Below are 13045 nucleotides of genomic sequence, written 5' to 3'. Positions count from 1 at the left end.
ATTTCCCACACATTTCTTCTCCCTTCCCTTATTCCCTTTCACTATTATATATATTCCCCAAATGAATGAGAACATACAATGCTTGTCCTTCTCCGATTGACTTACTTCACTCAGCATAATACCCTCCAGGTCCATCCACGTCCAAGCAAATGGTGGGTATTTGTCGTTTCTAATGGCTGAGGAATATTCCATTGTATCCATAGACCACAGCTTCTTTATCCATTCATCTTTCGATGGACACCGAGGCTCCTTCCACAGTTTGGCTATTGTGGACATTGCTGCTATAAACATCGGGGTGCAGGTGTCCCGGCATTTCATTGCATCTGTATCTTTGGGGTAAATCCCCAGCAGTGCAATTGCTGGGTCGTAGGGCAGGTCTACTTTTAACTCTTTGAGGAACCTCCACACAGTTTTCCAGAGTGGCTGCACCAGTTCACATTCCCACCAACAGTGCAGGAGGGTTCCCCTTTCTCCACATCCTCTCTAACATGTGTGGTTTCCTGTCTTGTTAATTTTCCCCATTCTCACTGGTGTGAGGTGGGATCTCATTGTGGTTTTGATTTGTATTTCCCTGATGGCAAGTGATGCGGAGCATTTTCTCATGTGCATGTTGGCCATGTCTATGTCTTCCTCTGTGAGATTTCTCTTCATGTCTTTTGCCCATTTCATGATTGGATTGTTTGTTTCTTTGGTGTTGAGTTTAATAAGTTCTTTATAGATCTTGGAAACTAGCCCTTTATCTGATACGTCATTTGCAAATATCTTCTCCCATTCTGTAGGTTGTCTTTGAGTTTTGTTGACTGTATCCTTTGCTGTGCAGAAGCTTCTTATCTTGATGAAGTCCCAATAGTTCATTTTAGCTTTTGTTTCTTTTGTCTTCATGGATGTATCTTGCAAGAAGTTACTGTGGCTGAGTTCAAAAAGGGTGTTGCCTGTGTTCTCCTCTAGGATTTTGATGGAATCTTGTCTCACATTTAGCTCTTTCATCCATTTTGAGTTTATCTTTGTGTATGGTGTAAGAGAGTGGTCTAGTTTCATTCTTCTGCATGTGGATGTCCAATTTTCCCTGCACCATTTATTGAAGAGACTGTCTTTCTTCCAATGGATAGTCTTTCCTCCTTTATCGAATATTAGTTGCCCATAAAGTTCAGGGTCCATTTCTGGGTTCTCTATGTTCCATTGATCTATGTGTCTGTTTTTGTGCCAGTACCACACTGTCTTGATTACCACAGCTTTGTAGTGCAACCTGAAATCTGGCATTGTGATGTCCCCAGATATGGTTTTCTTTTTTAAAATTCCCCTGGCTATTCGGGGTCTTTTCTGATTCCACACAAATCTTAAAATAATTTGTTCTAACTCTCTGAAGAAAGTCCATGGTATTTTGATAGGGATTGCATTAAATGTGTAAATTGCCCTGGGTAACATTGACATTTTCACAATATTAATTCTGCCAATCCATGAGCATGGAATATTTTTCCATCTCTTTGTGTCTTCCTCAATTTCTTTCAGAAGTGTTCTATAGTTTTTAGGGTATAGATCCTTTACCTCTTTGGTTAGGTTTATTCCTAGGTGTCTTATGCTTTTGGGTGCAATTGTAAATGGGATTGACTCCTTAATTTCTCTTTCTTCAGCCTCATTGTTAGTGTATAGAAATGCCACTGATTTCTGGGCATTGATTTTGTATCCTGCCACACTACCAAATTGCTGTATGAGTTCTAGCAATCTTGGGGTGGAGGCTTTTGGGTTTTCTATGTAGAGTATCATGTCATCAGCGAAGAGGGAGAGTTTGACTTCTTCTTTGCCAATTTGAATGCCTTTAATGTCTTTTTGTTGTCTGATTGCTGAGGTTAGGACTTCCAGTACTATGTTGAATAGCAGTGGTGAGAGTGGACATCCCTGTCTTGTTCCTGATCTTAGGGGAAAGGCTCCCAGTGCTTCCCCATTGAGAATATCTGCTGTGGGCTTTTTGTAGATGGCTTTTAAGATGTCGAGGCATGTTCCCTCTATCCCTACACTCTGAAGCGTTTTGATCAGGAATGGATGCTGTATTTTGTCAAATGCTTTCTCTGCATCTAATGAGAGGATCAGATGGTTCTTGGTTTTTCTCTTGCTGATATGATGAATCACATTGATTGTTTTACGAGTGTTGAACCAGCCTGTGTCCCGGGGATAAATCCTACTTGGTCATGGTCTCTTGACTTTCAATTCAGTGACCTCATGCACGGTTCAAGCTTCTGCAAATTCATTTCTGAGTAGCTCTTCTGTATCCTCCCACCAAATACAGTATAACTGAGTCCCAAGAGGTGAAAGGCAGCTACTCAGAAGCTCAGGGAGGTCGTGATAGAGTTAGGATCAAACACTTGAAAGCAAAACATTTGGATGTATCCTTGGCAGGTAAAGACCTCTTATTGCAACTGTAAAAGCAGGAGATTCAGAGAGCGCCTAATCAGTAAGGGATAATATGTAGAAAACAATTGTCTAGCACTTGTTTTTACTAAAATGCGATGTGAAGGAGGCCATTAACATTCCCTTCGTATAAGATGCTCTGTTTATAGTTTTGCTTTCTCAAAAAGAAATCATCGTTATCATATTTCTGAGGAACCACTGACCCACTGACCCCCAACTCATTTTTCATGTGGGGACCATGCTCCTTGGTTTCCTTCAGCGCCGTGCAACATTCTTGAGACAGAATTTTGATACTAGACCTTTGGGAATCTGTCACCGTGACCGGGCAGGCATCTGTGTTCACGAGGGCATCTTCACAAAAAGCAAACCACCCTTTCTTTGGCTAAAGCAAAATTAAAACATTATGCTTCCTCTATTGGGTTCCAACAGAAAGAAGCAAGGAACTCAGCAACTCAAAAAAATGAAACCAAATGAAAATAATTTCTAGCCGATGAAGCTGAAGATATATTTATTTGTATTATTGAAACTAATGGAAATAAATGTTTCCTGATACTTCTTTTTTCGTTGAGATAAAAGGGGCTTCCAAAAGGACTACTTTTTCTGTTTATTTGGTGGGACCTCTTTATTTCCAATAGTCACATAAGAGACTACTGAGCAACATTTAACATTTCGCAACGGGGCTCGCAAGGAGGAAAATAGCATGATAATAACATTTTGGGGCCCTCTCGCCTGAGCAGAGCTACAGACTATTTTCAAAACATTATCTTATTGACTCCACCCACCAGCTGTGAGAGTGGCCCCTTCACCCACTTCTTTGTAGGCTTAGAGAAATTACGAGACTTAATTCAAGACCGCACACTTCGCCCCGTGTCTAATTTCAAGATCAGTGTTAAATTCAAGATCACACAATTTAGATTAAGCTTCTTTCCACGGCCCATTCTTTCCTCATGTGTGTGCTCAGGGCAGAAACGTGGCGTGTTTGAATGATCACGAATGATGGGAGTGGTGCCAAGTGAAGACTTTTTGGTTCTGGCTGCCCGCTGCACACTAATGATGAGTTGCCTGGAATCCGTGGGCAGTTCAGGACAGTAATGGTCATTCCCATCAGGTGGAGAGGTGGCCGGTGTCAGAAATTATTCCTCAGTTATGTCTGGATCCACCGAAGTGAAAACCTTTGCATAGAGATTTATTGAAGGATTATCAAATCAAAATACAATGTGTGGTTATTGAGACTTAGACTTCCAGTGTGCAGTATGCTCTCGCTCACCATTTTATCTCGAACATCACTTCTCAGCACCCTACAGTTTTTATTCAGGACAGTTGTCACAATATTAACAGCTAATTAATCATTTGTGGGATTACCAGGTGCTCACCAGTCTCTCTATTAGGCTGAGAGCTGGGGGAGGGTAGGATGTTGTCTCCTTATTCCCTGGTGTACTTTGAGAGCCTATACCTTGGCCTGGTAGACAGGAAGCTGAATGAATGGATGAGTGAGCGACTGAACCAATAAACTCTTGTAGAAACTTATTGCATAGAGGGGATTCGTGAACTCACAAAATTATTTCTACAGCAGAAAACAATACGTAGGAGAAGTTGAGCTGTCACTCGCAGACATAAGCTGTAGAGTTAGGACTCCCTTCCTCTCACTGTTGTTTTCCTGTTGTCATAAATGACCTCCTGTAGTGATTAAGGCAGGGAATCCTTTTGGGAATTGTTAATAAGACTATTTTGACAAATCTCAGACAGCTTTTATTTAGTAATTGTCATCTTTTGAGACTTAGTCACAAATGACTTGTCAGGGTTTTTTTTTTTTTAAGGATTTTATTTATTTATTCATGAGAGACAGAGAGAGAGAGGCAGAGACACAGGGAGAGGGAGAAGCAGGCTCCCTGCGAGGAACCCGATGTGGGACTCAATCCCGGACGTGGGGATCATGCCCTGAGCCAAAGGCAGATGCTCAACCCCTGAGCCACCCAGGCGTCCCCTTGTCAGGGTTTTTAATTTCATCATTTGCAGGGGGAAAAAATTGCTTTCTTGCTGAGTATTTCTGTAAAATGTCAAAATTCCAACCTGGTAGGATCGCTGACATGCAAAACTGCTGTATGATAGATTAATTCCTCCCTCCCACATTTACTGCTGACCTAACCCCTTAGCTCTTCCTCCCAACCTTCTGGATGTCATTATCAAGCCCTCTGCTTGCATCATTAACAGGAAACTTACAGATATAGTTATTTAATAGTGTGTGTGTATATATATATATATTTTTTTTTTTCATGGCTGGGTTGCATAGGCTCTGTAGATCATGGTGACATGTCCTTTTCTTCTCCTTTTCGGTGCCTGTGTAAGCTCAACACTAGATACTGCATGTCACGGCACTTTGTTGGCTGGGTGCTGCACATTGAGGTGTGATGTTATAAGACTGCACTTAAACCATTATTTTTCCAGTTACGCGAGGAATTTGACCGTGGGGTCGATGTGTCTCTGGAGGAAGAGCACAGCGTTCATGATGTGGCTGCCTTGCTGAAGGAGTTCCTGAGGGACATGCCGGACCCCCTTCTCACCAGGGAGCTATACACAGCCTTCATCAATACTCTCTGTGCGTAATACAGCCATTAGTGGGAATGTTCCCTGGATTACTGGGATGCCTGACTCACTCATCGAACCTTGTGCATGTGTTTCCCAATAACTCAAAAAAAAAAAGATTTTATTTATCTATTTGACAGAGTGAACAAGGGGGAGCATAAATAAGGGAAGTGGCAGGCAGAGGGCGAGGGAGAAGCAGGCTCCCCGTTCAGCAGAGAGCCCAACATGAAGCTCGATCCCAGGATCCTGGGGTCATGATCTGAGCTGAAGGCAGGTGCCCAACCGGCTGAGCTCCCCAGGCGCCCCTTTCCCAATAACCTTTTTTGTTGTTGTTCTCTTATTTATTGGTCTCTCATGAGTGGGCTATTTGGGGGAATTTTCTGAGATTTACCATGGGGAGAATTAGCAAGAGGACGGTTGAAATAAATAAGAATTCGAGATGCTTTCAAGTGACCCTCGCCCAGTAGAGAGTGCTATAAATTGATGCTTTGGCGTCATGGCAGGAGTTTGCTTTCAGTCCGTGCCTAAAAATGAGTTTGCATTTCTGGTACGAGGATGGAGGGAAAGACAGGAACCCAGAGTGAGAAGGGGGGCAGGCAACCTTCCAGGGAAAGCAGGACGGCAGAGGCCGGGGCCAGGACTTCCAGTGTGGCTGCTCCAGGGCTGTGGACACAGACCCCACGGAGGAGAGAAGGAGGACGAGGGGGAGGAGGAACAGGCCAGGGCTGTGGCAGTCTCCGTATATTTCTTCCTCCGATGCCACACTTGAGACAGGATCACGAAAGAGAGCAAAGACGCTGTCACTGTGCTGTGTCTTTGGTCATCACCAACAAAACGTCGATTCCTGCATATTGCTCAACAGAAGAGGGCCTCAAATCTGCTATAAACTCAACTTTTTCGAATGTTCCCCAATTCCCAGTCATTGTTAGTAAATATTTACCGACAATGAAGGACTGTGACCCACAAAGTAAATGATGAGTAATGCCAGGGAAGGGAGGGAGAAGAAAGTAAGGGGAACTAAGCCACCTTTCTACCCGGGATGATCATCTCACTCTAGATGTTACATTTCCCCAGGTCTTCTTGATCTTTCTGTCCTCCGCAGGACTGTGTGCTAGACTGCCAAGCCGATGGGAGGATGGGTGGCGTGGCATGTGACTCGCCTGGCTAGTAATCCCTTCTGAAAGCGGTTACCAGGGGCCCCTTCTTGGAAGCTGAGTGGTGGTACCTGACTCAGAATGCCTCCTTTTGCCTTGCTTAGTGTTGGAGCCTGAGGAACAGCTGGGCACCCTGCAGCTCCTCATCTACCTTCTACCTCCCTGTAACTGCGACACGCTCCACCGTCTCCTGCAATTCCTCTCCATGGTGGCCAGGCATGCCAACGACAACGTCAGCAAAGATGGGCAAGAGGTATGATGCACCCCCACTGCGGCCCTACATGCTACGACTCCTCTTGCTTCTGGTGGTGAAAGGGTGGGCCATCAGCCTGATTGGCTGTTTTGCTTGGAGGAAATGACACCTGCCCTTTCCCTACCCAGCTGATGACATAGAATGAGAACTAGTGCAGGCTTTACTCTGGAGGGACAGTTCCTAAGAGCATGTAGGCAATTAACATCCTGTGTTCTAAGAATGCTTCTAAACGGTTCTCTCCTTTTCATGATGGTGCCTCATGCAAGACCTTGACTTTCCATTTGTGGGAAGAAGACGAGCAGTGAGCTACAGAGGTGTTTACAGCCATGGAGAAACGGAGTAATGGGGATGGGGGGAAGGCTGTCCTTGTAATTAATTTGATCCGCTTCCGTAATTTGGAGTGCAAATGTGATGTCACCGCATTATTCTTCCAGTTTGTTCCTCAAGCTCCCATCTGCCCTGTAGCTAGAAGTCTAATGTCCTCCTTTTGAGAGGTCCTTTCTCTCCTTATGCCCTTTTCCTCAAATAGACTGGCTTAATGCCACGGAGAGTCAGTCCTGCTTCCAAATTAGGTGGAGAAGGAACTAGAAGGTCTGATCTGCTCTCACCATGCATCTCGATGCCACAGGGTGTCAGCTGCTGGACAGATTCTGTGCACAGTCCCATGAGTCCTTCTGGGTTGTTTCCATTGAATCTGGTCCCCATTCAGGCCCTAGTGTGACCCCCTTCCCTGTCCATTTGAGGTCCTAGACTCTGGTTCTCTTAGGTCACCACACATATTCTTCAGGATGTTTTTTGATTCCACCCTTGGACAAGGGAGACTCTGGCTCAATTTTAGGTGACCATTTAGGAAGCAACCTATGTAATCTTCACCTTAACAAGAGATCTGTTTCCCTTTTTGGTACCATGCAGTCAAATTTCTCCTTGACCTTGGATTCCCAGGGTGATCTCAGACCCTTTACTATGCTAACAAGCATTGCAAGTCAAACACAAAGAGGCCAGAGGCATTCCAAACTTACCTCACCCCAGAAACTTTTCTTTTAAATTCTTGTTAAGTAGAACTCCATTCTATTGTGGATTCAGTTCTGTATTTATCAATTTTCCTTCCTAAAAATCATGGTCAATTTTTATTTTTTTATTATTTATTTATTTTTTTTAATTTTTTCACTTTGATCCAGAAAGGCAATTCTGCATTTCTTATCATCGTCCTCGCTACTGGTATAAGATTGGAACTTCCCTGAGTTAGCCATGTATCATGTATCTCTATCGTAGTTATAATTAGTGAAACTTCTGCTGGCTTCAGGCTTCATAATATGGCACTGACACCTGATTTCAGCAGACACAGCTCTTCCGGGGATATACTATAATTCTCATAATTGTTAAGTGGTTATATTACCCGTCTGGGTGTCATCCTTTATCAGCTACAGATAGAACACAAGCTATAGAATCATCTGCTTAATGATTGGGTAGAGGCAGAGCCCTGTCTGTGTTCCAAGGCGTGCCAGTTGCTTCTCTGATGCTTCTGAAGTACGATGCGAGTAGTCAGGTCTTAGGTGACCAAGGAGGCATTGAGGAAAGCAGAAAGTCCAATTGAAGTCACTCTTGCTTTTTTAGAATTGTTTTCAGATACACGTCCAAATGCTGAACAAGACTCCATCGCCTGTGCCAAAAAAAAAAGAAACTCCTCTTGGATGGGTACAAACCCAGCTTGGCAGGCTGGAATACTAGCTAGCATTTCTCTGTCTCCTACCTCGTGCTGGCTGCATGCGTGACAGTTAATCCTCCACTACACAAGGCAGATACCGTTGCTCCCATGTTTCAGAGGTGGAAGCTGAGGACTAGAGGGGTTAAGTAACTGAGCTAGTGTCCCACAGGGAGCTCCACTTACGGTTGCGCAGGTTGCGCATTTGTGCATTTCACAACTCTGGGGGCGGCGCCATGGACCCCACAGGCACTGTGGATCTGCACGGTTAGTAAGACAATATCCCAGAAGATGGCAGGAAAATATGTTGAGGAAGGGGCTCCTTTTTCTAATTCACACAAAACTGTCATATGGATAGTGGTAGGGTCGATCCAGTGACCAGTAAAGTCGTAGCGGTGGCTCAAACCCAAACTGGTCTCGCTTACTAAGAGCAGAAATCTGGAACAGGAATTAGGAGAACCCCTCCACTGGGGGGTCTAGTTCAGGGTTTCCCAGCCTCCCTATGATCGATATTTGAGACCAGGTAACTGCTGGAGGGGCTGCCCTGTGCATTAGGGATGCTTTAGCAGCATCCCCGGCCTTTACACACTTGACGCCAGTAGCAGCTCCCCACCGCACCCCAGTTATGACAACCAAAAGCATCTCTAGATGTTTCCAAGTATCCTGTGGGGGGTGGTAGGAGGGGGGCAAAGTCCCCCCTGTTTGAGAGTGCTCGGTCACTTTATAACGAACTGACCATGTGTTCTTGAAGAAATCTGTTAACCTTCCTAAACCTGACTTTCCTTATCTGAACTTTGTGGATAAAATTCTTCACCTGGCCCTGCACCGTGGCTCAGAAGACAAGTTTACTCTAAGGAATATGAAAATATCCTGGTAACAGCAGCGTTGTACAGGGAAGCAAGAGTTTGCGAGTGTTTCTAGCCACTCTTGACCTAAACCTTGAGTCAAAACGAAGGACTGGTAAAGGTTGGGGCAGCAGGGGAAATAGGAGGAGAGGCGGCTTGGGTGGAATGGTGAGAAGTCACAGGCAGACGGGTAGCCCACGCAGCCATCTGAGATCGGAGTAAAGGCTGTGGAGTGGGAAGGTCGCGATGAGGTATGGGGGCAATTAGGCTGTGTTCACAGAGTGCTGAATGCCTTCGTAAGAGGTGGGTGCTTTTTTCTTTAAGCCCCGAATATGTGGAGGGATTCCACTAAGGATTCCACTACCTCCATGCTGTAGATCGGTTAGAGGCAGGGAGAGAGCGAGTTGGGAAGCTTGTGTGTGCACAGCCATGCGGAAGACAGCAATTCACATTGTCACTGTCCAGGCAACAGTGGCCTCGGTGTTTGGCTCACATCCATCCTGAGCACATATCTAGTTCCTCTAGACAAGTGAGTGTCGTTTGGGAATTGTCACCTTACAGTTCCTGGGAGGCTGTGACCTCTCGGAGGTGGAGGAGGTGAGGACACGGGGCGAATATAGAATTAGGGAAGGCAGTGCAGAGTCACTCCAGAGCTTCGGAGAGAAAGTGGTGAACATGGGCCAGAGAAGTTTGGAGTGCGCAGGGATGGGGGTTAGCTAAAGACCCCTCTGGTAGAAGTTAAGAGTAGAAGGAGAGGAGCCAGAGAGAGAGCCAGAGAAAGGTTGTTTGCTTAATATTTTATTGGTGGCTTGGCATGAGCACAGGGAGAATAGAGGGTGGATGCCCTGCAGTGAGGCAAAACTCGAACTGTAAAACACACTCAAGAAACAGAGCAGTTGGGGCACCTGGGTGGCTCAGTGGTTGAGCCTCTGACTTCGGCCCAGGGTGTGATCCCGGGGTCTTGAGATCAAGTCCCGCATCGGGCCCCCTGCATGGAGCCTGCTTCTCCCTCAGCCTGTGTCTCTGCCTCTCTCTGTGTGTCTCTCATGAATAAATAAATAAAATCTTTAAAAGAAAAAAAAAAAAAACAGAGCAGTTTTCAACTTTTTCTCTTCCCTCTCTGCTGGTTGGAGTCAGATGTGTTCTCTCCCTGCTGGGTAGTTGTTATGGCTTGGAACACGAAGAAACAGAGCCAGAGCATCAAGTAGTTTGGAGGCACACACACGCTGTGTCAGCGCCTTGCCGCATGACCCTATGTCTACAAAATAGAGGAAGAGGGAAGAGAACAAGGTTGGGTGGGGGAGGTCTGACTGAGCTCCCTCCTCTAGAAAATGAGCATCATATTTGCTTTCAGATTGGCACTTCCAACTTACTGCATCATTGACTAATAGGATGTTAGAGACTTTGGAAAGAAGGGCATGAGAAAATTTGTTGGAGGGACAATCAGTGCTTTTCTTAGGAAAATCAAATCATGGTGTTGCACTATCTGGGTTTGCTTTGTCTCTTTCCATTTTATTTGCTTTGCTCCTTGAGGAAAAGAGAAATTCCCAAATGTAAGAAAGATTTCATTTCTTCTCGAGAGAATATTGCAAGAGCATAATTGAAAGCTCTCGGGCAGTGGTTTTTCCAGTTGTCCAAGACCCCTTGGACGTGGTATTGCAGGGGAAATGTGGTGTGAAGATGCGCTTGGCTGGTGAGAGGGCCCGTAGCTGGCCTTCGGTTCCTCAAAGGGTCTACGAGGCAGAAAAGAAGTTCCAAGCCACCAACAGAAAGCTGGCTTACAGATCTCTGAGGAGGTGCATACCTGCAGGAAATGGGTGGTCGGCTCCGGAACTGGAGCAGGCCCAGTACCTCACTCTCCTCACCCCGATCCCGGCCCCGCTTTAAAGTTTAGTCTTCTCATTGCCCCACACTGACAGAGGCCACCGGGGAGGCTGACCCGTGGGAGGCACAGGCTCCAGAGGAAGATGCAGGGTGGCTTTCCGGCTCCACCCGCCTCCTGGCTCCAGGCTCTGGGCATCACTTCCCTGTCTGTAAAAAAGGACAACAGCCCAGCTGCTTCGTGAGCTTATAGTGCAAAAGAATCAAAATAGCCTGTGGAAAGTTCCTGGTTGGGTGCCTGTAGGTGCTAGACTTGTAATAAATGTGAAGGACTCATACTAGGTTTAGAAAGGATCTAGGATGCTTCTTTAGCGAGGACAAAGTGGTTCCTTTAATTTTTTAAAAAAACTTTATTTTTTTCATGAGAAACACGCAGAGAGAGGCAGAGACATGGGCAGAGGGAGAAGCAGGCTCCCTGCGGGGAGCCCGATGTGGGACTCGATCCCGGGACCCTGGGATCATGACCTGGGCTGAAGGCAGACGCTCAACTACTGAGCCACCAGGGCGTCCCTAAAGTTGTTTCTCTAATTGGCTGGCTAATAATTAACTAATGAACTGACCCCAAGTGCACGTGCTGTTACCTAGACACAGAGCTACCTAGATGCTGAACCACGAGCAGCCAAGGTGGAGGCTGTCTGACTCCACAAGTCAAGTTCCGATCTCAAAGACGGTAAAATGAAAACAAATCAGAACAAAACAAAAAAGCGTTAACAAACCACAGCAGCACACTCTGCAGCTGGAATCTGTGTGCCATTTTACAGACGGATTGGATTGCGTTCCCAGAATAGCAACAGGAGAAGGAGGGAACGGAAACAGAGTTCTGGACTGTCCTTGTGCTAAACATTCTTTTAGAAGAAAACAAAACTCTCCTATTTGTGAATGTTAACCAAAAAAAAAAAAAAAAAAAAAGGGAAAACCCTGCTATGAGTTTAAGAGGGGAAGGGGAAACACTCCAAGTGCCTGAATTGTAAAGGGATGGATTTGAAAATGACACACATTTGATTTGATCCTCAAAATTTCCAGGAAGCCATAAATTTCCAGGAAGAGAAATGAAAAATCAAATGAAAAAAAAAAAAAAAACGGCAATTGTATATCAATGAAGTAAAACGAAGACAAAATGATTGAACAGTCATACATAAAGAGGACTTCCATGAAAATTCCCAGTGTTTACCACGTGAAAGCATTTCACTTGGCAGGAGACCCCAAAACAGGCTCACCTTCTAAAAACAGCGCATGCCCTGTGCCACGCTGGGATCGCAGGGCCCACTAGCTGCCAGCTCAGGGCTCCCCAGGACACGGGTAGGGCCCGGAGTACCTCGTGGCTGTGATGAGGCCTCACGAATTCTGTGCTGTGCACCCAGGTGCCTCTCAAAGGCTGTGCGCATCTTCCCAGGCCTAGGACCCCCACTGAGCAGCTACAGTTCCTATACTTAGCCCCGTGTTCCTAGATTTTCAACTAATATCAACAAGAGAAAGAAAAATTTGCCTAGACCAGTGGTTCTTAACCCGGGACAGTTGTGCCCGCTGGGGACATGTGGCAATGGCCCTTGCCTCCTTTTCCTGCAGAACCCTCTGCCACACTAGGGGGTGCCTTGGTGTATTTTACATGTCTCTGTCTTTGCATATGGTGTTCTTCCAACTGTGAAATTGTCCCTTGTCTCAGCTCCTCTGCTCTTCAGCCTGACAAACTCTGTTCTTCCTTCATGGTTTTGTGCAAATGTTGCCGTCTCTTTGGAGTGTCCCTGGGGCGTCCAGAGTTGATGGCTTCATACTCTGGACTCGCTCCTTGTGATTGACAGGCTTATTTCCCCTCTGGAAAGTGCACTCTTTGAAATAAGGACTGTACCGTGGTCATTGTTGGAAAACTTGTAAATAATTAGAATCCGTGAAAACTGTGTAGCCTACAGTAGGTCCTGAGTGTGTGATTTAGTAGAGGGATGATGGTTTGATGGATGCAGGGATATAGATGGAGGGCTGGCGGGCTGGTTGGATGGTTGGATGGATGGATGGATGGACGGACGGACGGACATCGGCATTTCTTTTTATAAAATTTTTTTTAAGATTTTATTTATTCATGAGAGACACAGAGAGAGGGAGAGAGAGAGGCAGAGACACAAGCAGAGGGAGAAGCAGGCTCCCCGCAGGGAGCCCAACGTGGGACTCGATCCCGGGACTCAAGGATCACACCCCAGGCCGAAGGCAGCACTAAACCACTGAGCCA

At 45.8% G+C, this 13045-nt stretch overlaps 1 protein-coding gene across 4 annotated transcripts in view; it reads left to right on the top strand.

Moving 5' to 3' along the window:
- ARHGAP6 (Rho GTPase activating protein 6) overlaps positions 1-13045 on the top strand; it is a 484128-nt gene that overhangs the window by 438652 nt on the left and 32431 nt on the right. For all 4 annotated transcript variants that reach the window (XM_025436396.3, XM_025436416.3, XM_025436405.3 and 1 more), the window contains exons 7-8: positions 4852-5002; positions 6248-6396. In XM_025436396.3, coding sequence (XP_025292181.3) covers positions 4852-5002; positions 6248-6396 — 300 coding nt within the window. The remainder of the gene's footprint in view (positions 1-4851; positions 5003-6247; positions 6397-13045) is intronic.

This window comes from Canis lupus, chromosome X, assembly GCF_003254725.2.
Source record: "Canis lupus dingo isolate Sandy chromosome X, ASM325472v2, whole genome shotgun sequence".
Taxonomy (NCBI): Eukaryota; Metazoa; Chordata; class Mammalia; order Carnivora; family Canidae; genus Canis; species Canis lupus.
Note: the sequence above shows the minus strand (reverse complement) of the source record. Positions and strands in the feature narration are given on the sequence as shown.